Genomic DNA, 25130 nt, shown 5'->3' with positions numbered 1-25130 from the left:
GATGATGTTACCTAGTTGGGTCATGAAACGTCTGCAAGAAAACCAGCAACCTCAGAGAGCACCAAGGACCCTTCCTTTCAACCCCGGGCTACAAATATTCTCCTTGATCGGTTTTTCCTTTGCCGCAACGGGTGCCTTGGCATTGCAGCCCTGGCAGATGGCATGCCTGTCCCTCAATCCGCCTGGCTCTTTCGGTTTGCTCCTCCCGAGTCCCTCAGAGAGCGGCCACCCGCAGCCCGGCCCATTCCCCACCCCTAGCCTCGGCCATTTCCGCCAGGGGAGCCGAAGCCCTTCGGCCGCCGCCCTCCCTCTTCCCGACGGTTCCTTGAGGTCTGCGGCGGGGCTGCGCCCACAAACCTCGCCTCCTCTCCCTCCCCCCCTCCCTCCTCCGGCTGAGCCTCGGCCATTTCCGCCAGCGGAGCCGAACGCCTTCGGCCTCCCCATTTCCCTCCCTCCCTCCTTCTTCGTCCCGACAGGCTCTTTATGTCTGCGGCGGGACACCTCCCCTCTTTCCCCTCCTCCGACTAGCTTCGGCTATTTCCGCCAAGCTCTTCGGCCTCCCCATCTCCCTCCCTTCTCCGTCCCGACGGTCTCTTGATGTCTGCGGCGGGACACCTCCCTCCCCCCTTCCGACTAGCTTCGGCCATTTCCGCCAGAGTCGGCCTCTCCAGCTCCGCTCGTCCTGACGGGCCCTCGATGTCTGCGACGGGGGGGCTGCGACCGCACACCTCCCTCCCCCCTCCGACTAGCTTCGTCCGTTTCCGCCAGAGTAGCCGAAGCCCTTCGGCCACTTCTCCCTCCCTCCCACCCACCCGTCCCGACGGGCCTTTGATGTCTGCGGCGGGGCGGCGCCTGCGCCATCTTTCGCCCGCCTCCCCCTGCCCTTAAGCCAGCCTCCCCCCGCCCAGCCCAGCCGAAGCGCCGAGCAGGAGGAGGAGCGTCTCCTCAGCCCGGCCGCGCGCGCCTCTCTCTCTCTCTCTCTCCCCCCCCACTCCCGCCCCCCTCCAGAGCGAGCTCCGGCCTCGCCAAGGCGGCTCCGACGGGGCGGCGGCGGCGGCGGCGGCGTCAGGCTGAGGAGAAGCGGCGCTGGTGCCCCGTGAGGAGGAGCGGCTGGTGCTGCGGCGGCGGCGTCTCTGGATGGGGCCGCGGCCGGCGGGGGCTGCCTCGCGTCCGCGTCGCCAGGGGCGGCTCCTTCCTCCTCCTCCTCCTCCTCCTGAGGGGAACCCGGCCGCCTCGTCTCGCCGCCACCGCTGCTGAGGGAAGCAGGCTCGGGGGCGGCGGCCGCCTCGTCGTCCTCCTCCTCCTCCTCCTCCTCAGCCCGGTCGGGGCGGCGCCTGAGGGAGGCAGCGGCGGCGTCGGGCCTTCCTCCCGCCGGCCCCAATGCAGCAGCAGCAGCAGCAGCAGCAGCCTGACTCAGCGGCGGAGGCGCGGGAGAGGAAGAAGATGGCGCAGCCCGCGATGCTGCCTCGGAGGGGCGGCAGCACCAGCAGCAGCGGCGCCGGCTTGGAGGACTTCCCGGCCGGCCTGCTGGTCCAGCCGACGCCGGCGTCCCCTGCCGCATCCTCCGCCTCCGTCTCGGTCTCGGTCTCCTCCTGCCCTCCCGGGGCTCCTCCGCCGCAGAGCCTGGCGCTGCTCTCGCAGGGGGGAGGCGGCGGCGGCGGCGGGCCGGCGGGCGCCCAGTTGAAGAAGAAGAGCGGCTTCCAGATCACCAGCGTGACCCCGGCGCAGATCTCGGCCAGCCTCAGCTCCAACAACAGCATCGCCGAAGACACCGAGAGTTACGACGACCTGGACGAGTCGCACACCGAGGACTTCTCCTCCTCCGAGATCCTGGACGTCTCGCTCTCCCGGGCCACCGACTTGGGGGAGCCCGAGCGCAGCTCCTCCGAGGAGACGCTCAACAACTTCCACGAGGCCGACAGTCCCGGCGCCGTCTCCCCCAACCAGCCTCGCCCGGCCCAGCAGCCCCGAGGCCTGACCAACGGCAGCGCCCACCCGCTGCACATGCCCCACTACGCCCAAGGGGGGCACCCCCAGCCTCCCTCCCATGCCGGGGTCCCCCCGCCGATGTCTGCGGGATCTCCATCCAGCCCGTCTTTCCGAAGGCTGCCCGTCGCGGGAAGTTTGGAGAGGCCTGGTCCTGCAGGAGCATCCTCCGTGGCGGCCCTTGCGGGGGCCACCGTAGCTCACTTCCATGCGGGGGCCATTGCTGCCGGGGAAGCCGTGGCCGCTGCAGCGAGTGGCAGGGCCCGCCAGGTGGGCAAGACCCTCACGAACCTTGCCGCTGCGGGCAACGGCATGGCCTTGCCTGGAGGGAGCCACCCTGGGAATGTGGCACTCTCCGGCGGGATCGGCAACGGTACCGGGACCCCCTCAAACACCTCCGGAAGTACTGGTCATACAGCCGCAGGGGCCACGGCAACGGGTCATCTGCAGCCGGCCGGCAGCACCTCCCGTTTCCGTGTGGTGAAATTAGATTCAAGTTCGGAGCCCTTTAAGAAAGGCCGATGGACTTGTACCGAGTTCTACGACAAGGAGAATCCCGGGGCAGTGGCTGAAAGTGCCCCCGTGGCTAAAACCGTGGACGCTCTCCTAGACGTGGCCTCCGAAAGAGAAAGCACCAGTGGGAGCTCGGTCAGTAGCACCCTGAGCCACTACACCGAGAGCGTGGGCAGCGGGGAGATGGGGGCACCTCCTGGGATGCAGCCGCAAGGGTTCCATCCTCAGCAGATGGAGTTCAGCACTGGGTTGCCCTCAGCATCAGCACCGGGGCTCCCCCAGAGTATGTCTCAGTCCCAGCTCTCCCAAGTCCAGCTGCATCCTCAAGAGGTCAGCTACCCTCCGCAGAAGCAAGGGGCGCCCCCTCCCACCTCAGCCATGCCTCCTCCGTTGACCGTCGTGGGTGGCCATCAACCAACTCTGCCGTTCACCCCACCGCCAACCCAGCCGGTCCCTGCGGTTCCAGTCGCTCCACAGCCCCAGCCGTTACCTTTTGGGCAGGGACAGGCTCAGCACCCCACCGCCTTGCCCCCCATGCCTATGCAGATGGCTCCAGGGCAGCACGTGAAGCCCATCACCCAAACTTCATTGCCTGAGTACATCCAGCCCCCGCAGATGCTTCCAGCTCCTTCTTTGCAGCCCGGGACAGCGATCGTCGGAAGCGGTTCATCCGTGCCCGTCGCTCAGCCTCCAAATATGCAGCTTCCTGTCCAGACACACATCCCAGTGGCACCTTCTCAGTCTGTGGCGCAGGCTCAACCCGCCATCCCAGCCGCGGGGGCTCCCGCTGCCCTGATGAACGTTGGGCAACCAGGAAGTGCCGCTCCCGTAGCCCAGCGGCCCTCCGTCGCAAGTCAGATTGCTCCTTCTGTGTTGGCCCCCAGCGCTGCTGTTCCTGCACCTCCACAAGCAGCCCCAGGATCCCAAAGTGCTCCATCAGGCCTTCCTCAGACTTTGGGCATCCCGCCACCGGGCAACCTGATGCCCATGCAAGCCGCCGATCCTCTGGTTCAAGGAATGGCCCAGTTGCCTCCTGTTAGCCCAGTCCCTTCCGTCAGCTCTGCTGCTCCTGTGCCTGGCCACTCGGCTTCCAGTATGCCCCCTGCGCCTGGGAGCCTGGCTCCTTCCAAGACCCTCGCCCAGCCTTCAAGTATGCAAAATGGGAGCCTGGTCCAAAATGTCTCTCAGCCTGCCTTGCTTTCCACGGGCGTCCATTTGCCGGGAGCCCCCAACTCTTCCCAGTTCTCCTCGCAGTCCCTCGCTCAGTCTATCGCGAGCCGAATTGAAGAGGCCAAGCGCCCTACGACCGAGTCCATCCTGGTTGGCTTAACCCAGCCTTCTGGTGGCGCTGAAAGCAGCAGCAGCATCGGCGCCTCCTCAGCCTTGGCAGATGGGAGCATGGTCTCCTCTCTCTTCCCCCTGAAGGCACTTCCGCTGGCCTCTCTGGATGGTGAGGAAGACAGGTAAGATCCTTTCAAAGGGACATGTAAGGTAAGGTGGACTTAGGTGAGGGGCTCAGGCCTGGCCGGAGACCAGCTTTCTAATGAATGTCTTGGAAGCTTACAAGAATTAGGTTGGGTCGTAGTAATCAGAGGAATCTCTGCCAAAATCCAGGATGGCCCTTTTTGGGGTGCTTCCAAAAGTGGTCGGTGTCCCGGGGGGGGGGGGGGTTAGCTGTGGGAAAGATCTGCAAACACGTAAATTTAGGGATGAGACGATCTTTTCTTTGTGCGTAAGGTACTTAAGAAGTGCCTTGTTGGAAGCACATTGGTCCAAATTAATTCCATATTTATAGAGATTTGGGCTTTTTTCATTAGAGGTGGAAAAGGGAAACGGGAATGAATTTAGAGAGCACCGAGACCTGAACCATCCTTCATTCAGAATTTCCTCCCTCCCCCACCCACTATTTAAGGCACCATTGTTAAACCAACCCTATATATCCGTAAAGCGACGTGTATTTCCAGGATCTTGAGATTCTTTTCCAGGGCAAAATTCTGCAGAATTGTAGATTAGAGAAAGAGAGGCTGATTTAATGAAGGGAAGCCTGCACAGTCAGAATCCCCGCCCCACCCCCATAAGGATGAGAGAGCAGATTTGGGGCATGAAGTTGAAGTTGTTGTGTGTTGATTTAAGGTCAGACCCAAAAGAAACCAAGGCAGAAAATGTGGGACCTGGAGGTTATTTCCATCCTTAGGTAAAACATGTATGGGGGGAGGGAGGGAGGGGTTTGGGGGACAGGGGGTCAGCAAGAAGTCGAGAATTAATGGGTGGGCTTGTTCTTTGTGACCTTTGAATTGATTTTATGCAGTCAATTTCCAGTGCTGGTCGATGCTGGGAGTTTTTTGTTCAGTCTATGGAGGCTACAGATATTCTCCTTCTTTTCTCATTGCTTTCTCCCTACCTACCTGCCTACCTACTGTCTCTTTCTCTCTCTATCTAGCCTACTTACTCTCTCATCTGTCTATCTCTCTTGACACACCTCTCTCCAGCCTTTCTTTTCCCTCCCTCCCTCCCTCCCCCCCCTCTCTCTCTATATATAGATATCTATCTCATTTATCTATCATCTCTCTCTATACATACACACACACTACCTACCTAATGATCATTTCAGCATTTTTCTTGTGGCAGATGCATTCAAGATGGGTGGGTCCATTCATTGATGGATCTTCTTGTTCTGTAACATTAGAAAGTTGATTTATTTAATTTTTTAGTGTTGCTTATTCTCTTCCTTCTGCACAGAAGCCATTGGCCTAGGAGACCTGAAATCTCTTTACCGTATTATTATTATTATTATTATTATTATTATTATTAATTATTATTATTATTATTATTAATTATTATTATTATTTGTATCACTATCCCACTTTTTCTCTGAGCTCAGATGGAGTTTTTAATCTCCTTTTCATTCTTAAAACAGCCACCCTATGGTAGGCTGGACCTAGAGACGATGCCTGTTTTTGATACCCTGTGAGAATCTAGGGAACGGTTGGTATGTAGTAAGTTGGGTATGTGTTGATTTAAGGTTGCACCCAAAAAGAAACCCCTGGCAGAAATGTGGGGCCCCAGTTGCCCCCAAAACCCTGGTCTCCCCACTCCAATTCCAGCATCTTAATGGTGCTGTAACACTAAACCTCTGGTCTTAACCTGATGTCAAAGAGGAATGTGCAGCTATTCTGATGTGAAGCAGAAAACGTGCTTGAGAAGGGACATGGGTGTGTTTCCTGCATTGTCCATGTGTCTCAGGCTGAGGATTGTCATCGCAAAGCATCTGGGAAGCCACCAGCTTTGGGTAGGGTTGATTTAAATCTTTACTTTGTGATAGCTGCGCAGATTCATCCAGGCAGAATTCTGGTTCCCAGTGAAGGTACTTCGCAAGATGAAATATCTTTGCAAATTTGCATCGGTGATATCCAAGGCTTTGATTCAGGGTAGGAGCAAAAAGATGAGACAGCACAGCTGGATTGCTATTGCATTATTTTTTCTTTTTCTTTTTTTCTCATCCAGTCAAGATTTCTTGGCTCGGTGAGATCCCGGAAGTAAAGTGTAGTAAAACAGCTGTTTCACTCTTAGATTTTGTTCATGAAACAGGCAGATTACTCTGTACAGGTAGACCTTGACTTAAAATTGAGCTCCAGATTTCTGTTGCTACATGAGGCAGTTGTTAAGTGAGTTGCACCTCATTTTATGATCTTTTTGCCCAAGTTGTTAAGTGAATCACTGCAGTTGTTAAGAGAAGCCCGTTGTTAAGTGAATCTGATCTCCTCCTCCTCCCCCCCTCATGACTTGGTGACCCCAGGAAAGTGCAACCATCATAAGTACATGCCAGTTGCCAAGTGTCCAAATTTTGATCACATGACAGTGGAGATGCTCTAACGGTCGTAAGTGTGAAAGTGACTCAGTCGTAAGTGACTATTTTCAGTGTTACTAATAAAGGAGAATATTTGTGGCTCATGACAAGGACTTCCCTTATTTGCAGTGGCATTGTAACTTTAAATGGTCACTAAATGGTTATAAGTCAAGGACTACCTGTACAAATCTTCAAAACCTCTGTGTTTCTTTGCCCAGGCCTACTAACTGCATCACCTTTTAAAATAGCTTAACCCCAGATTTTAAAACAGCTTGGTAACATTACTTGTGGGGCAGATATTGAGCTCTGATTTCACAGTTCTGTTTCTAATTTCTCTTTCCATCCAAGGAGCTGACCCCAAATGAATTCAGCCACTCTTCCTCCTGGGTGATATAATATGATTGAAGTAAGGTTGCACATCTTCTCAATCCCACGTGTATTCTCCCTCTGTATGATTCCAGTTGCAAATGTTCAAGAGAAATGGAAAGTACTGGAGGTTTTCAGAAATACACCGGGCAACCCATATATTTTTTTCGATGACAAAAGAATAGAATTCTTTATTGGCCAAGTATGATTGGACACACAAGGAATTTGTCTTTGGTGCATAAGCTCTCAGTGTACATAAAAAGACAAGATACATTTGTCAGGAATCATAAGGTACAACACTTAATGATAGTCAATTTATTTTATTTTTATTTTATTTTATTTTGAATTTGTATACCGCCCTTCTCCCTGAGGACTCAGGGCGGTGAACAGCCAAGTAAAAACATCAAATACAAATATTAAAATACAGTTAAAATATACATATATAAATTTGGCCCCATTGATTAAAAACAATAAACAAAACACTTAAAAACACTTAAAAAAATTAGGCCAGCCCGGCTTGCTGGAAAAGGAAGGTTTTAAGGGCACGGCGGAAGGCACCGAGGTCTTGGATTCTCCTTATCTCTGGAGGCAATTGATTCCAGAGGGTAGGTGCCCCCACAGAGAAGGCCCTCCCCCTGGGGGTCACCAGCCTGCACTGTTTGGCTGATGGCACCCCGAGGAGGCCCTCTCTGTGGGAGCGCACAGGATGGTATAAGATCCATCTGCCTTTAGTAAGGGGGTTGGACTAGAAGACCTCTGAGGTCCCTAGGATTCCATGTTCTACCTTGGAAGAGGCTGGAGTGTCATTTGGACAAATATTTTGACCCCTTTTCAAACTAATCATACTTGAGGGAAGTATGGATTCTAGGTGTTTTGCTGAGCAATCTGGTTCTTTTTCTACTTTCCAATAGAATAATATAATAATACAATCTGTGTTTGACATAGGCAAATAAATACTTAATACTTCTGTAACATCTTTGCAAGAAATTTAGAAGAGTACTGGGCTGTTTAAGCAACTGTAAATGGGAACATATTTTGTGCAAGATAATCTACCATAGCTCTCTGCTGACTTAAACTGGATTTTTCTGACATTCTGAGATTCTCTTATCTCTGGAAGCTTTTAGAAGAAGCTGGATGGTTCAGTCTGTTTTCCTTCATGTTGCAAAGGGCCGGATGAGCTTCTATTGAGGTCCTTTCCAATTCTACAATTCTCCCTCCGCCTTAGCTGAGCAGGGTCATGCGGCTTGATTTTAAATTACTTGTGATTTTCTACTTCTGAAGTATCGCAGAGAAACCAGTTTAGTTGGCAATTCCACTTTGGAGAGGAAAAAAAGGAAACTGAATTATTTTTAGGAGTGTTGGTGCTTGATTATATTCACCTAAATATGCTTGAAGAATAATTGGACTTAATTAAAAATGCAACCTTTTTGTAGTGGTTTGTACTCGCTGATTAACTAAGTAAGATTGAAAAGTATGTTGAGTTGAATAAAAAAGAGGAAAAAAATAATCTGAAAGTTTTGATTATTTTTTTAGGTCAGTGATACAAAGAATTTGTATCCACTCTTTGCAAACAACTATCAAGTATCAAACTTTGTAGCCCTGTTTCAGATAAACTGCAAAGAGTTTTGAACAAACTTCTGTAACATAGTTTTCCACACAAATTTTGTAACAAATTCCCTTTTTGATACAACGATGATGGATATGAAAGATTATGGTCCCTTTTCAATTGGCAAAATCCAGAACACTGCTCATCTGTTTTACAAAATTAGAATTTTCAGATACATCTCAAGGTTCTGTTTTCATTTTACTGAGCAAATGAATAGTAGCTGAATCCTTTTTTGGCATACCACTTCATATTTAATGAACATTCTTAAATAAATTGTTGAATAAACTACAATTGATGAGCTTCATGTCACTTTGGTAAATTTGTGCTCACAGAACTGTGAATATCTATCTATCTATCTATCTATCTATCATCTGTCTATCATCTGTCTGTCTATCAATCTAGCTATCTGTCCATCCATCCATCCAACCTGCCATCCACATACACACACACGTATGCATATTTATATGTATTATATTTTATTTTCTATTATATTTTATTTTTGTATATTCTATATTCTATTCTATATTTATTTTCTATTACATCATATATATATATATATATATATATATATATATATATATATATATATATATATATATAATATAATATATTTATTATATTATATTTATTATATTTATTATTACATCCTTTTATATTCTGGGTTGGTCTATATTCCACTTAGTATGCTTTTGAAACTAGGTAAAAGTCACCTTGTTTTTCGGTGGTATAATTATTTTTTTTACTTGTTAATTCTCTATCCATAATACAAAACTAGTCACCCCATCAGGTGCCCTAGGTTAAGGAAATAAGGGAAAAACCATATTATTATTTTTTCCATATACAGTGCATTAACTGAGTCCAGTTTACTTCTTGGCCTTGAAATCCTGTTACCTGGCCTGATTCACTGGAGCATGAAGACCGGTGGATGTTTTTATTTCTGTTTCTTTCACTTCCTGCAATACCTTTTCAATATTTATAAGGAGCTGCCTTTAGACATAGTGGCAAAATAGGAAAGGCCATATAGACTCTTTTTCTGTTCAGCCTTCAAGCCACTCTGAGGCACAGACATACCAATTTATACTTCATAGACTTTTTGGTCTTAATTGGTTATTTTCCACGGTGCCCTTGATAGTCAGGTGTTCTGAGCAACTCTCTTTTTTTCTCTCCTGACTCATCCTTTAGAAGCATGTGGGCAGGAGATATTTTATTTCTGTTTTCACTTATCTTTTCAATTGCTTTTAGCTTTCAAAACTGAATCACCACAAGCAACTTTAAAAGCAGCAACAACATAAAAGAATGTTCATGCTGGGGAAAAAAAACCCCAGAAAACAATGAATTGAAGGAGAACAACCAGGCTTCCCAAATTTAAGAATTTTACAAATGTCAACAGCATGTACTTTACTATATACCCTAAGGATTATACGAGCCAGCCGGCTCTTTGGGGTATGAATAATTAAGTTGTGGCTCAAATTCGTGGGACAGAAACCTCTGTGAGTGAGGACATGTGTCAGCAGTGCATGTGACCTTGCTTTAAATAGACAAAAGGATATAAAAGTCCTGAAGTGTGAAAATGTTGATTTGGCTTTTGAAACAAATTCATATTTTGTGCCTTAACAGCCAGATGGCAGCTCCCTGTCAGAGGTGGTTCTCCTTGTTACCGAGGGCAGTCACAGTATGAGAGATCCCTGATCTATCTGAATTATTCAGAAATGCCTCTCTAGCAATGGAGCCTTTTGTAAAACGTTCTGCAGCATTAAGTCAGCAGGTGCAGAAGGAGGGAAGGTGAGGGTGGAGGGGAAAGAATGTTCACACTTTCTGGATTAGTTTCATGTTGAAGGAGGCAGAATAACAAGAGTCGGAAGGGAGCTTGGAGGTCTTCTAGTCCAACCCCCTTCTCAGGCAGGAGACCCTATACCATTCATGCCAATCTCTTCTTGAAAACCTCCAGTGATGGAGCACTCAACTTCTGGAGGCAAGTCGTTCCACTGGTTAATTTTGTGAAGAATGAACAGAGTTGGAAGGGAAATTTGTTTAAGTGAGTTTTGCCCCATTTTACGACTTTTCCTGCCCACAGTTGTTAAGCGAATCATTGCACTTGATCAGTTAGTAACCTGGTTGTTAAGTGAATCTGGCTTCCCCATTGATTTGGCTTGTCAGAAGCTCGCAAAAGGGGATCATGTGACCCTGGGATACTCCAACTGTCATAAGTACATGCCAGTTGCCAAGCCTCTGGATTTTGATCACGTGACTATGGGGAATGCCGCAACGGTCGTTAAGTGTGAAAAACGGTCACAAGTCACCTTTTTCAGTGCTGTTGTAACTTCGAATGGTCACTAAACAAACTGTTGTAAATCAAGGACTAGCTGTACTTGGATAATGGATTTTTCCATCCCTTTTTGCTATAAATTCTGAAATGGACTGAATTCACGATGACGTAAGCTGCAGTCACATTTTTATTAATTCACGACTGCGATGAGACCATTAGTCCCTTTTTAAAGTGCGGTGGTAACTTTAAATGGCCACTAAATGAACTGTTGTAAGTCAAGGACTGCCTGGAATTTGTTTTTGGTATTGTTTTTTTTTCCCCTACCCCTTTCCCGACTCTCTTTTTTGAGATACAGGTAATTCTCTATTTGCAAGCGTTTAGCAACCGTTCAAAATTCCGACAGACCTATCGAAGAGGCAGGGGGTTATTTATGATCTGGATTCAAAGTTTCGATGGTCGGGAGACGCCACCCTCAGTCACATGACCATCCTTCGGTCACTCGGCAGCCAGGCCACCTTTGCAGCACCCTGTAGTCTCGCGACTCTGTTTTATGACGGTTTTGCCAAACTCTGCATTTACGCCCAACTTCCGAGAAAAACCATGCCCCTAGCAAACCATGGTTCACTTAATAACTGCCTAGTGACCAACCTCTAAAAAGGGTCTTAAAATGGAGTCAGTATGTAAGTGACCTCCTTTGCAACAATCTCAAGTTATGTCCGTGATGGGCAGGCTCCATTATAACCGTAATTCGAAGACTTGCTTATAATGATCAAAACTCTCTTTCAAACTTATACTATGTACTTACTTGGGTAATGCTATTTTTTTTCCCCATCCCTTTTTGTTATAATTCCTAATATTGAATGATTATGATGATGATGATATACGCTGCAGTCATGTTTTTATTGGTTCACCAAAGTGTGATGAGTGTCAGGTTTCGAGGTCGTCTCAAATAAATTGCATTTCAAACAAAGTCTTTGAAGAAAAACTCCTATTTATTAAGCACGACATTCTAAATCCGACTCCATCAAAGCCAACACTGACTTCCAGATCCAAAACCCTCCCTTTCCGTTCCCCACTCCCCTGCACTCATTGGCCATCTTCCAAGTCACTCTACCCCTAATCTACTGCTCCAGCTCAAAGGAATTTCCCCCCTCCCATCCCATCTCCTAGGGGATATTATCTCCAGGGAAAATAAGTAGGTGAAAAGTCAAACGTCCCTTTCCAGACGCCTCCGCTCCTCCTCCTTATGTCAGCACTAGAGTAAATGCAGCTTGAAGTGCTGACATCGAGACTATATAAGAATTTAGGATGAGGGAAGCAATAATGCACTTCGTTGTTCTGACCCAGCTCCCCAAACACGACAAACCCTCTGAAGTGAACTCAAAGATTCCTTTAATTAGGAGCGCCAGCAGCCCCGGCAAAAAGTTTCTCTCTCACCGCAGGCTAACAAGTCCATCTGTCCGGAAGATGAATAGTTGTCTGCCACACCTATTTGTTTCCGCCCTTTGTCTTTTATCCCCAGAGTTAGGGTGGGGTTTTGCTAGCAGCAATGGCTCTTCTGTCCCAAGGACCGGCCCATAGATTTCCACTGCTCTCCTCTCCTCTGCCTTCTGCGCATCTACGCATCAGGCACTGGACCCAACTGTTCCTCTTCTTCCTCATCAGCCACTTCCAGACCTTTGGGGCTGTTGATTCTCCATCTGAGCACTGACGGACGGCCCAGACTCCACCTCTGTCTCTCTCTCTTTGCCAGCTCCATTCCCTCTTCCTCCTCGGAGCTCTCAGGTTGCCTCGATGCTGATCCTGACTCCCACACCTCCTCCTCCTCCTCTGATTTGGCTGCTGGAGGGGCCAGTGGCCGATAGGCCACAACATTTCTGCTGTGCACAATGAATCTTGCTGATTTAACACACAGCCTGGCCATTTTTGTGTACTACAATTATTATTAGCAATTATTAACTTAAGCATCCTTGAAGTAGTGATGGGGCAGTTGGAAACTGGATTTTCCAGTTTCTTATATGCATATTTTGGCTTTTAACTCCCAAGAGTTACGGTTACTTACTCTTTCATAATCTTAGAAATATACCTCTATGGCTTTGCTCAAAATCACTGTAGGGTTTTCTTGTCCTGCTTCAATTTTTAAAAGGAGCATTGGCTGACTCCATCTAAATAGTCTTTAATCTGTCTTTTTCTCCAGTCTCGTCTTTCTACTCTTTCTTGTGAAGAAATCATTTGAGGTCCCTGAATATCAAAGAGCAATATTTCTTTTTTCTTGCTTGTGATCAGGTTTAATAATTAATGTGGATTACAGGAGCAAAGTTATCTTAGCACAATTCAAATAATAAAACTATAAAGTTATCTTGTTTCTGGGCAAGTACAGCAGCTGGATCTAATGGAACCGAAGCCGTGGGACCATAACCAAAATAAAGTTTATAGCATAATTGTTTAATTTTAGGCATTCAACATTTTGAAAGTTCAGCGTTGGAGGTGGAACAATTGCTGAAATTTTCAGTTCTGTCATTGGTTGGAACTAATCAGTTATTTATTCAGATATCCCACTAAACTATAATTAAGCATTTCATGATGTCCAGTTGAATGCCTTCCTAGGTTTTAAGTGGCTTTATACCAATATCAATTCTTTTTATTTCCATTTTTATTTTATTATTCCATGTTCTAGAGCCATATTAGAATTCTGTTACTTTTTAATAGCTAATACAATAGAACATTTCAGTATTTCTACATGGCATAGAGATAGATGGTTTGGTGTAGTGGTTAAGGGACCAGAATAAAAAAATGTGAGATCCTGAGTTCTAATCCTACCTTATGCACAAAGCCAGCTGGATGGCTTTGGGCCTGTCACTCACTCTCAACCCTAGGAAGGAGGCAATGGCAAACTAATTTTGAAATCTTGCCAGGAAAACAGCAGAGATCCAAAAATACTTGGCACAAGTCTATGGAGATTCTCGGTCCTCCAGGTCATGGTTGTCCCAAAGGTGCTTTTTCAAGAGGCAACTGGACTTTCTTGTTTTTTCCTTGAAGACGTTTCGCTTTTCATCCCAGAGGCTTCTTCAGTTCTTCTTCTTCAGAACTGAAGAAGAAGACTTGGATGAGAAGAAAACATTTTCAAAGGAATCTCTATGGAGATTCTTATCCCAAAGATGCTTTTTTTTCAAGAGGCAATTGGACTTTCTTGTTTTTTTCCTTGAAGATATTTCACTTCTCCTCAAACTTCTTGGATGAGAAGGGAAACATCTTCAAGGAAAAACAAACTCCAGTTTGCCTCTTGAAAAAGCACCTTTGGGACATACTTGGCATAAAATAAATAAGGGAGCCTAAATGATAGCTACCAAATGATGATAACTTGTAATTTGAACCTGTTTCCAACAGTATAGCATAGTTATGGTCTCAGTCAGTCTGAATCAATTGATGGGTTTAACAGGTAGAGAAGTGGGTGGGGGGCGGGGAATGTGATCTGTTGATCTTATTTGATCCCTCAGTTTTCTAATGCCATTGAATATGGTATCCATCTATATTGGTTCAGGAGCTGTCAGAACCCCAGTGCTGTAGCCATTTCACTCTTTTCAGATCTGGAAATTATTATTATTATTTTTTTTAGAAAGATGTGTCATTTCATTATGCTCAGAGATGCACTGGTGAGATGGATAACTACCGTATTTTTCAGAGTATAAGAGGCACTTTTTTCCCCCCTAAAAGGGGGTAAAAATTTAGGTGCGTCGTATACACCGAATGTAGCCCTGCCCACCCACTGGCCCCCACCCTCTGGCCTCTGCTTCCCAGCAGTTACCTCCTTGCAGCAAACAGCAAGAAAAAACAGCTCCTTTCAGCTTCAGCACAGCCTAATTAGCACAAGTTGATTAGATCGGCCTCCCGACTCTCAGCTGATTTGCTCTCAGCTGTTTTTGCGCAGGCCTCTCTGCTGCTTGCTGCAAGGAGGTAAATTACTGCAGCAGATTTTTTCCCCCTTGTGCTAATCAAGCTATGCTGAAAACGAAAATGAAAGTAAAGCTTGCTGTTTGCTGCAGAGGCAGAGGGAAATTTCTTTTTCTTCTTTTCCTCACCAAAAAAGGTGCGTTTTATAATCCGGTGCGTTTTATACTCTGAAAAATACAGTACATAAATTAGTTAAAAATAAACAATAAAATATATCATGCTATTGAAAGAAAACTCAAACAGAAAGTAGACAAATTGAGAAACCTGGTTGTCCGAATCAATACTGAGTGGAACCCTTTTGATCTAGAAAGAACTTTCTGAAAATATATCCATGTTTTGGGAACTTGGGTTTAGACTAACTTTATCAGGAGTCTTGGTTAAAATTTAACCAACTAAGTGATGATGGGCTAGTATTAACTCTCCAGTCGAAATGTAAAGTATTGCATGGGGAATTTTAGTATGTTCTGAATTGTCTTGATTTATCTATCGAATTATCTGTAGAAGAGAATATTTGTAGCTCAATGTTGAACTGTGGGATCCTTGGCGTGCTCCCTGAGCTGCGTTGTTTTTCATGTAGATGTTTCATTACCCAACTAGATAATATCATCAGTGCTGGAAGAGAGTGGGACTTACTCTCTGTTTTTATACTGTAGTTTGCCCTGATCAGTATTGGAGGTGGGAGTGTTGTTTCTCTCCTTGGTAGTTCCTTGATTAGGTGTTTGTTTACTATGTGATTGTTTTCCTGATCTGGCAGTTCCTTGATTAGGGTATCGCTTACTATTATTTGTGGTCTGGTTGATTGCAGTATTAACTTAGGGCATGTCATGAAGAAAGAGAAGAGCAGCTTATGTGGAGGAAAAGATGCCCCAGTTTATTTCTGGAAACGAAATTAAGTCATGCAACTGTGTGAAGCTTTAGAACAGGACAATGATGGGCTTGGAATTGATGGGCTATATACAGGAGAGGTTGTGGTCCTCCTAAAAAAATTGGTGGATGGTACTCTGGTATCCTCTAGTCTAGAGAGTACTTGCACTGAAGGTAGTAAGCCAAATCAGCTGTTTCAAAACTTGAAAAATAGCTGTCTTCTGCTGCTCCTAAAGATATTGCTTGAGTGTTGAATTCTCCATGCTGTTCTTCTATCCTTCTTCTCCCATTATTTATCTCCTCACCCTCATGCCCAAGAGTAGTCCTTGCTTTGAGCTTTGACCAAGTGAAATGGCCAAGGTGTAGGTTTTATCACCACTATGAGCAAAGTGTTCTTCCAAAGATACCTCAATCCTGGAGGTGAGGACATCTATTGGAGCAGGATATCTATGGAGGTTCTCCATCATCCAGGTCATGGCTTTTCCTTTGAAGATGTTTCGCTTCTCATCCAAGAAGCTTCTTCAGCTCATTGGAGCAGTGCATCCCAACCTTGACCACTTGGAGATGTATGGACTTCAACTCCCAGAATTCCTAGCCTTCAGGTTGGGTGGGGAATTCTGGGGGCTGAAGCCTCTACATCTTCCAGGTTGACCAAGGTTGCAAAACACCTTATTAAGAGTACAGGTAGTCCTCAACTTACAACAGTATATTTAATGACCATTCAAAGTTACAACAGCCCTGAAAAAAGTGAGTTACTGCAGCATCCCCATGCTCACGTGAACAAAATCAAACTCTTTTCACAATTGACTCATACTTATGACGGTTGCAGTGTCCCGGGGTCATGGGATCCCTTTTTGCATCCTTCTGACAAGCAAAACCCATGGGGAAAGCCAAGTTCACTTAACATCCATGTTACTAACTTAACATCCGCAGTGATTCACATAACATTAACCACTGCGTCAAAAAAGTTTGTAAAATGGGGATGAAACTCACTTAGCAAATGTGTCGCTTAGCAAAAAGAAATTTTAGGTTCAGTTGTGGTCGTAAGCCAAGGACTGCCTGGATTGCAGAAGTTAGCCTGGTTAACAAACAATGCAAAACCGTGATGGCTGGCTTCGTGGATTATGCTAAGCAGGAGACAAATTATGTCCTAGTTCGTATCATCAAACATGAGCCTCTGCGCCTTCTATTTCTTGGTTGTAAACATCCATCCCACGTGCGAAGCTGCCTCATGCCACCAGCTATAGTCACATATTCTGCTAAGTCAGGATTTTAATAACCATGGCTGGCTTTATAGGCCACAGCAATCCGGCTTGTTTACAATCCTGTGACATAAAAGATGGGTTTGCGTAGTACCTTAAGCAAAGCACCAACGAGCTGGGCTGTAATTTATTATTATATGAACTACTCCATGGAACCCAGTCTTCCTGTATTATGCTCTCGGGGCTTCCAATTTCAATTCCTATTTGGACTGTGTGAGCTGTCCCTCATGTTAGTTTTCCTAATTTTGTGAAATATATAGAGAAGCAATGGGGGAATTCATGCTGGTTTTTCCATGCGAGACTAGACCCTTTTAAGCCTTCTATTTTGGTGTTTTCTTGTCATCATCAAGGGGCAAACGTGCAAATTCGGCTTGTCTTCTCCAGAACCACATTTTGGTTCTCTGAGTAGGGTTAATATTCTAGCGACTTGAGATTCCCTTGAAATATAACTTCATTTTTGCTCAACTGAGTGTGTTACAACTTTGCTCAACTGAGGTGTGTTACTTTGAAGGGTGTTGGAAGTAGGAATGGGTTTCCAGAGGAAAAAAATTGCAGACTACAGGAACCATTTGCACCACTCAGGTGAACCTGAGGACACACAGAGAAACCTCCAAGTGGCCTCAACGACTCTCAAAGGATGCAAATGACTGTCTGCAAGGAATATAAATCCTTCCCTTCCCTAACATCCTTTCAGAGCTGAAGAAGCTTCTTGGATGAGAAGTGAAATGTCTTCAAAGGAAAAAAATGAGAAAGTCCAGTTGCCTCCTGAAAAAGCACCTTTTTGGGATAACCATGACCTGGATGACTGAGAATCTCTACAGACTTTTGAGCGTGTTACAATAGTAGTGGAAGAAATAATTCACCAATGTCCCTCAGGAAAGTATTGAGATGCACTTATTTTGGGGGATTCTTCCTTCTTTCACCAAGTAGAGATGGTGGTCTTTGAGTGACATCAGTATTCCTCCCCCCCCCATTTTGCGTCCTTCCCTCAACCTTAGATAAGGCAGGGAATCTACACAAAAGGGAAGATCTCAACAATTCCTTTAAATCCTCAGGGGTTTTGAATATAATGACCTCCCCTCTATGAAGCCTACAGGAAGATTAATCAACCCTCTCAAAGGTCTTTTCCCAAGGAAGCAGAACTGGTCAGGAGCTATCTCAGAGGTTATGGATTTTGTAGGGAACCTCCTTACTTTATGCTATATAGTTTGCTTTCTCCAATCTCTTCTCAAACACCTCCTGTGATGGGAGCACCCACAACTTCTGGAGTTCGCTTGAAGCCCTAGGATTCCCTGAGAAATGGTGTGGCTTTAAGACTGACAGTGAGAAGGAAGAAAAGAAAACTTCTGGCCTCATAAAATATTAAGGTAATTACCATGCAAAAGTGTTTTCAGGACTGAGAATGTATCTGTTGGAATTACTGTTAAATTGCCATCACACCTCTCGGATTTTGGAACACCACGATTGCTTCCTGGAGTATTTTGCACGCAAGGCAGAGGGTATTAGCTTTAAATATGAAGTGGACAGGCAGTCCTTCAAGTATAAGCATTCGTTCAAGTTACGACAACACTGAAAAAAAGTGGCTTACAGCTGCACTTCACACTTAACGACATTCACAACATTCCCCCACGATCATTTGATCAAAATTTGGGTGCTTGGCAAACAGCCAATGGTTATAGTCAGGGGGCCGTGTGATTGTTGCTTGCTGTGTTCCCAGCCTGGCTACTGACCAGCAAAGTCGCTTGGGGAAGATGGATTTGCTTAATGACCATGTGATTCACTCAACAACCGTGGCAAAAAAAAATAAACTCGGGCACAATTCATTTTAACAATTTTCTTGCTTAGCAATGGAAATTCTAGTTCGAATTGTGATTGTAACTTGAGAACTGCGGGTAGTCCTTGATTTACGACCACAATTGAGCCCAAAATTTCTCTGGCTAAGTGAGACATCAAGGTTCAAAGTTGACTCAGCCTTCCATCCGTAAAATGAGGACCCAGATTGTTGGGGGCAATAATAAGGCTGACTGTGTAAACAGCTTAGAGGGAGCTGTAAAGCACTATGAATAAGTCTACAGGTTACTGCTAGTGCTATTTATTAAGTGAATTTTGCCCCATTTTATAACCTACCTTGCCACGGTCTCTGCAAGCAACATGGTTGTTAAGTGAATCTGGCTTCCCCATTGACTTTGCTTGTCAGACGGTCATAAAAAGGGATCACATGACCCCGGGATACTGCAACCGTCATAAATGTGAGTCAGTTGCCAAGCGTCCAAATTTTGATTATCTGACCATGGAGATACCGCAACGATTGTAAGCATGTAAAGCAATCATAAGTCACTTTTTTCAGTGCCGTTGTAACTTAGAATTACAGAGCCTTGATAGTACAGTGGTCTAAGCACCCTGTTATTAACACAGCTGCCTGCAATTACTGCTGGTTCGAATCTTGCCAGGCTCAAGGTTGACTCAGCCTTCCATCCTTTCTAAGGTAGGTAAATTGAGGACCCAGTTTGTGGGGGCAATAAGCTGACTTTGTATAAATATACAAAAGGATGAAGGCTGTTGCTTAGCGCACTGTAAGCCCCCCTGAGTCTCTGGAGAAGGGCGGCATATAAATCAAATTTTTTAAAAAAAATGGTCACTAAACAGATTGTTATAAGTCAAAAAGGCCTACCTTTACCTCTAAATAATTTTCAAGGCCTACAAAGATTAATCTTTCAATTTAAGAACAACATTCCTTATCTTGCAGTCTGATAGCTACAATCGTTTTAGCTGAGTGGTTTGGAGGGATTAATAATATCCATGGAGACACCACTTTTAATTGTTTCAGAATGATGTGTCTAGCCATGGCTTAATTTGCTCATGGTACGAAGCCCAGTGCGGATAGTTTGAGAAAATTCTGATGTTCCAATTAAGCCTTTTGCTGCTCGCAAATTATACTGTTGCTGGGGAAGCTCGACATGTTTGAAACAAATTCTTTTATGAAGTGTCACTGTGCCATTTTAAAAATGTAGTCTGCGTTCAGCACAAGAATCTTATTTGTGCCTTGGCCGCTAAGGTGTTAATTAAGACAATTGTTCTCTTTTACATAGTTGTGTGCCATCTGGCTGAAATTAATGGGGACTTGATAAATATTTGAAGTTGCTTTTTTAAAATTATGGTTAAAGAAAGAAGCAGTTCTCGCTTGAGTTCTCCGTAGAATAGTAACGTCAGAAAGCGAAGTAGAGATAGAAAGAAGGGGCAGAATTCAATTCAAAGAACGCAGATAAAATAATTGGATAGGATTTTGCTTATATTTAGGCCTTCAGTGGAGACAACTTCTCATATTGATAAATTTTAAACTATGGGCCAAATTTAATTATTTTAAATCTATTTTTAATCGTACTTATGTATAAATGTTTTTATTTTGGCTGTTCACCGCCCTGAGTCCGAAAGGAGAAGGGCGGTATAGAAATTCAAATAATAAATAAATAAATAGAACATAGAATATGGAACATAGAATAACAGGGTTGAAAAGGGGCCTTGGAGGTCTTCTAGTCCAACCCGAGCTGAGGTCCACCTAATGAGCCGAGGTGGCGCAGTGGTTAGAGTGCTGTACTGCAGCTACTTCAGCTGACTGCTAGTTCAGCAGACTGAACTAGCAGAGTGACTGCCCTCTTCTGTATTTGTTTATTTCAAAATAAAAAAAGATTATTTCAAAAAAAAAAAAAGAAAAAAGAAGAGGTTATCTCTTGGAGGACTTGAATTATTGGATGCTAGAAGAGCAAGAATATCAGGCATAACTGAAAAACCAAATAATCTTTTAAGAACACAAAATAAATGACATGGTTTTTAGTCTCTCTCCAAAGGAGTATTTTTGATGGGCAAGTTTGTCATTCCAATCATACCCGTATGCTGGCTGCCAATAACGAAGAGTATATTTGTTTCTTGAACTATTGATTCCCTTGTTTTTGTGGACGAAAGTCTTTTTATAAGCTCTGAGAATATGTTGAAAGTGCTTTGATATATTGTCATCATTGCAAATGTTTCTAGGCCTTCAACCAAGTAATTGCAGTGTAGCTGATGAAGCTAAACTAAATATGCCTTTTTGACTGGCTCATGGAACTGTGTAACTTCATTTGCATTTTGCAAATTAACCATGGAAGATAATTAGTTTTCTTTTCAGAGAATGTAATTAAAGACTACTTAAAATACACTTGCCTCACTTTGCTTCAGAAGGGAAATTCTGCAGTTATTTAACGTAAATGGAAATAGAGGTTTGACATTATTTTAGAGAAATAAAAAAATTGTCAATTTTGGACTGAATCTATATGCAACATAGTTGTTGTTTTTTCTGATGTGTCTGTGAAATGATTTAAATAGCATGAGAAACATTTGCTTCTAAGGTGTTAATTCCATTGAATAATTCATCCGCAAATTTAAACCCCATTCGGTCCTTCTAAAAAGGATCATAGACCAGTTCAAGTTTCTTTTCTCCAGACTTTTGAAACAATCTCTGAGATAAAGCATACAGGAAGTCCTTAACTTACAACCAGTAAGTGCTAGTTCTGTTTCCCATATAATATCAAAATGTCCTGCAAAACTCTCAGAAACCAAACCATAGAATTACATACATTTCCACCTTAAACCAGAACGGATCTCTTCAATCTTGTAATTCAATCTTCTAATGAGTTGAGTGAGTGAGGACTATATTTTATTTTATCCCCTGGAAAGGAGGATAGCCTATTACAGAATACTTTGATCATCCTAACTTTGAGTACAGGTAGTCCTCGATTTACAACAGTGACCATTGTGATCATAAATTGAGGACTGTCTATAGTTACTGGCAGCTGGCTTCTATATTTTTGCTGGAAACAGTCATTCTTGAGTAAAATGAAATAGCTCAGTGTTCCAAAATCAGTAATGGAAGAATCTCAGAATCGCTAGTTCTCATTTCTCCCCCACTTCCTACATAAACTGTATGAGTGCATTTGTAATGTGTGTGTATGTGGGTCTATATTAGGATTTGGGTGGGATGCTATGCTTTTATTTCAGCCCATGTCTGTTGAAAAAGTTGTGAATTTGTGGGGGAAGAGAAAGGGAGTAGAGATTTCATTGGTTAACTCTTTTTCAAGGGTCGTCTTCTTGAGATGCCTTTGGATAATATTGTTGTTGTTTTTATCATAATCTGGTAGAAATTGGCTGACTATCTTATCAGCAGGAGAGAGTGAAGGAAACTTTTGGAAATTATCCAAGGCAGGTGACAGAAGAAGCATCGGAGAGAATAGGAAATGACAGCATTGTCAAATTGGGCCTTTTCTAAACAAAGTGACCTTGGATATGGTATTATGCCAGCAATTCAATAAATCACTCTAGTTTCCAGGTTAGTAACCACAGAAGTAATTACAATATCAGGTTGAATTCTGCTTTCTTGGCACGTAGAACTATGGTAAGTTCAGCCTTCCAGACGTTGGACCATAATCCTTGACTGTCTTCAATCAACGTGATCTTTAGCTGCTTAAAACTTCGCTTTGACTATTGGACTTGTGGGTTGTATATAAATATAATACCACTGGCATTCAATATAATGAAGGTTGGGCAGTCAAAAGTCCTGGGTTAGGAGTTTTGGCTGCAGCTTGCCAGGGAGATTTGTTAGCGTTGGCATTTTCAACTCACTCTGGTTAGCTTTGCCAAAAATCTGATGCAAGATACAGCAAAATTTCCCTTCTAGCCATCTTGTCTGCTTTCGTTGGCTTGCATTTTTAGCTTGGGGTTTTTAGCCATTATAACTTGTAAGAGCCTTTTTTTGTTATATGTCTGTGGAGATTCTCAGTCATCCAGGTCATGGTTGTCCCAAATATGCTTTTTTTCAGGAATGGACCTTCTTGTTTTTGTTTGAAGATGTTTTGCTTCTCATCCAAGAAGTTTCCTCAGTTCTGAAAAAAAAATAGAATTCCCAGTCTCCTCCAAATGGCCTCAGCGACTCTTAAAAGGATGCAAATGACTAGTTGTCTGCAAGGCATATAAATCCTTCCATTCCCTACTATCTTGGATGGATTGGAAGCTTCTTGGATGAGAAGCGAAACGTCTTAGAAGAAAAACAAGAAAGTCCAGTTGCCTCTTGAAAAAAGCACTTTGGGGACTTTTTTTTGGTTACCTCTCATACAATAAGGAACAATAAAAGATTTCTGTAAATGCTTGACACCTGTTTATCTGACAACAGATAGATGAAGCGACTACATAGTAAGATAGTTGCATGCTTAGGATGGTTCCTTATAGTATTTGAATTGTGCTTTTTTGTTGGAGGAAAATTGTGCTGAAGCAGAGCTAACTTCTAAAACTTATAAAAGTGACTTATGACTCGTTTTCACTCTTACAACTCTTGCAGCATTCCCCAGGGACACGTGATCAAAATCGAGCACTTGGCATCTGACATGAATTTAAGACAGTTGCAGCGTCCCAGATTCATATACATGAAGTCATCAAATGCTACATATAAAATACGTACTTTACATGTTATACATATATAGAAGCAATTAAACAAGTTTATCTACCTGACTTCCATTACTAATATTACATAACTTGTTTCATTTTTTTTTCAATATTCTGGCTCAATTTTTAAACGATGAACCTAACCTGGACAATTTTCTTGTTTTCTTCCAATGACTGAGAGTTGAGAAGTTTTCTTAAGTGATCATTTAGATGTTAAAAGCTAAGGAAATGAGGTGTGCCTTGTGTCTGTAAACATGGTTGGCATGCATTGTGGTTGATTCCTAATTGTGATGGTCCAGAGCAGCTGGTTTTTTTTTGAGGACAATGACCACAACATCTGGCCCTTGAAATAACTGGTAGTTCTTGCTAGAGCTACCAATAAAATTATGAAAAAGGATTAAGGGAAGATCCAGGAAAGGAATACATAACTTGCATGGAGAAGTTTCCGTTTTTGGAGCATTTCCAAGTTCTAAAAAAAAAAAAAAACAGGGGAAATTGGTAGCTACGGTGATGTAATTTCATATATTGCAACTTCAGCAGGTAAATTTTATCCAAGTTAATTCTTGAATCTGTTCCCATCAACAGCTGTCATCCGTAGTTAGCGTATGTGAGCCCAGATTAATCCTTCCATCTCATTCTTCTATTCATTTTCCTGGATTTTATGTTTTCAGGAGTAGTTTTCCACAAAGCTTGGCAGCATGAAAGTGTGCAGCTGAAGTTGGTAGAAAGTTGCAAACAGAAAATATTCACGTGTTATCGCAATATTTATTTAACCAGAAATGTATTTGGTTTTGAATCAAGTGTTTCCTTGGTTCACAAATAATGTACATTTATTTTTCTGTTGATGACCAACAAAATTTGAAAAAAAATACAGCATCAAAATGATATCAAATAGATGAAATAAAATATTAGCATAACAAAGATAAAATAACAAAATGTAACTAGTAAAATGTGATAATTACCTGTGCAAGAGAAAATCTAAAATATTACAATCTATGAAGTAAAATCTACATAATCTGAAACAAGATAGCTAGCTTGATTTATGACTATAATTGAGCCCAGAATTCTACGTCATTGCACTCATTAAGCAGGTCATCACATGATCAGATCAGATCCCATTTTATCAGGTTGTTTGTGGCCATCAAACGAATGCTGCAATTGTTAAAAGAATCCATTTTACCCTAAGATAAACCAGAAGTAAATGCTGGAAACTGGCAAAGGACATCAAAAATGTTTTTTTTTTATTTTTTTTATTTGATTTATATGCCGCCCTTCTCCGGAGACTCAGGGCGGCTTACAATGCGTTAAGCAATAGCCTTCATACTTTTGTATATTTTATACAAAGTCAGCTTATTGCCCCCACAAACTGGGTCCTCATTTCACCTACCTTAGAAAGGATGGAAGGCTGAGTCAACCTTGAGCCTGGCGAGATTCGAACCTGCAGTAATTGCAGGCAGCTGTGTTAATGACAGGGTGCACTAAACCCCTGTACTATCAAGGCTCTTATGTTCATTTATTTATTTATTATTTATTTATTGGTTCGATTTATATACCGCCCTTCTCCGGAGACTCAGGGCGGTTTACAATGCATTAAGCAATAGCATTCATACTTTTGTATATTTAGACAAAGTCAGCTTATTGCCCCCACAATCCGGGTCCTCATTTTACCTACCTTGGAAGGATGGAAGGCTGAATCAACCTTGAGCCTGGTGAGATTTGAACTTGCAGTAATTGCAGGCAGCTGGTGCTACTTAACGGCACTTTAGTCTGCTGCGCCACCAAGGCTCATAGTCATGTGACTATAAATGCATGGAATTGCCAAGCTAAAACTCACTCAGTTCATCTTACTCATTTTTTGATTAGGCGACATCATGAATAGATTGTGTGAATGCTTCAGATATACTATATCTTGACTTAAGACTTCAGCCGCTAATGAGTGCATGTTGAATGGCATGACAAGTGGGTAGAGGATATTGAGATTGGGTTGAAGTATTTGGGGAA

The 25130-nt window shown here is 43.8% G+C and overlaps 1 protein-coding gene across 1 annotated transcript in view; it reads left to right on the top strand.

The window, feature by feature from the left end:
• Nucleotides 1-891: 891 nt before the first annotated feature.
• The window catches only part of TSC22D1 (TSC22 domain family member 1), a 58188-nt gene continuing 33949 nt past the window's right edge, over nt 892-25130 (top strand). Inside the window, exon 1 of the mRNA XM_034416341.3 lies at nt 892-3962. Within this exon, the coding sequence (XP_034272232.2) occupies nt 1381-3962 (2582 nt within the window). The 5' untranslated portion in view covers nt 892-1380. The remainder of the gene's footprint in view (nt 3963-25130) is intronic.

Source organism: Pantherophis guttatus, chromosome 5 (assembly GCF_059756535.1).
Source record: "Pantherophis guttatus breed Tessera chromosome 5, ASM5975653v1, whole genome shotgun sequence".
Lineage (NCBI taxonomy): Eukaryota > Metazoa > Chordata > Lepidosauria > Squamata > Colubridae > Pantherophis > Pantherophis guttatus.
Note: the sequence above shows the minus strand (reverse complement) of the source record. Positions and strands in the feature narration are given on the sequence as shown.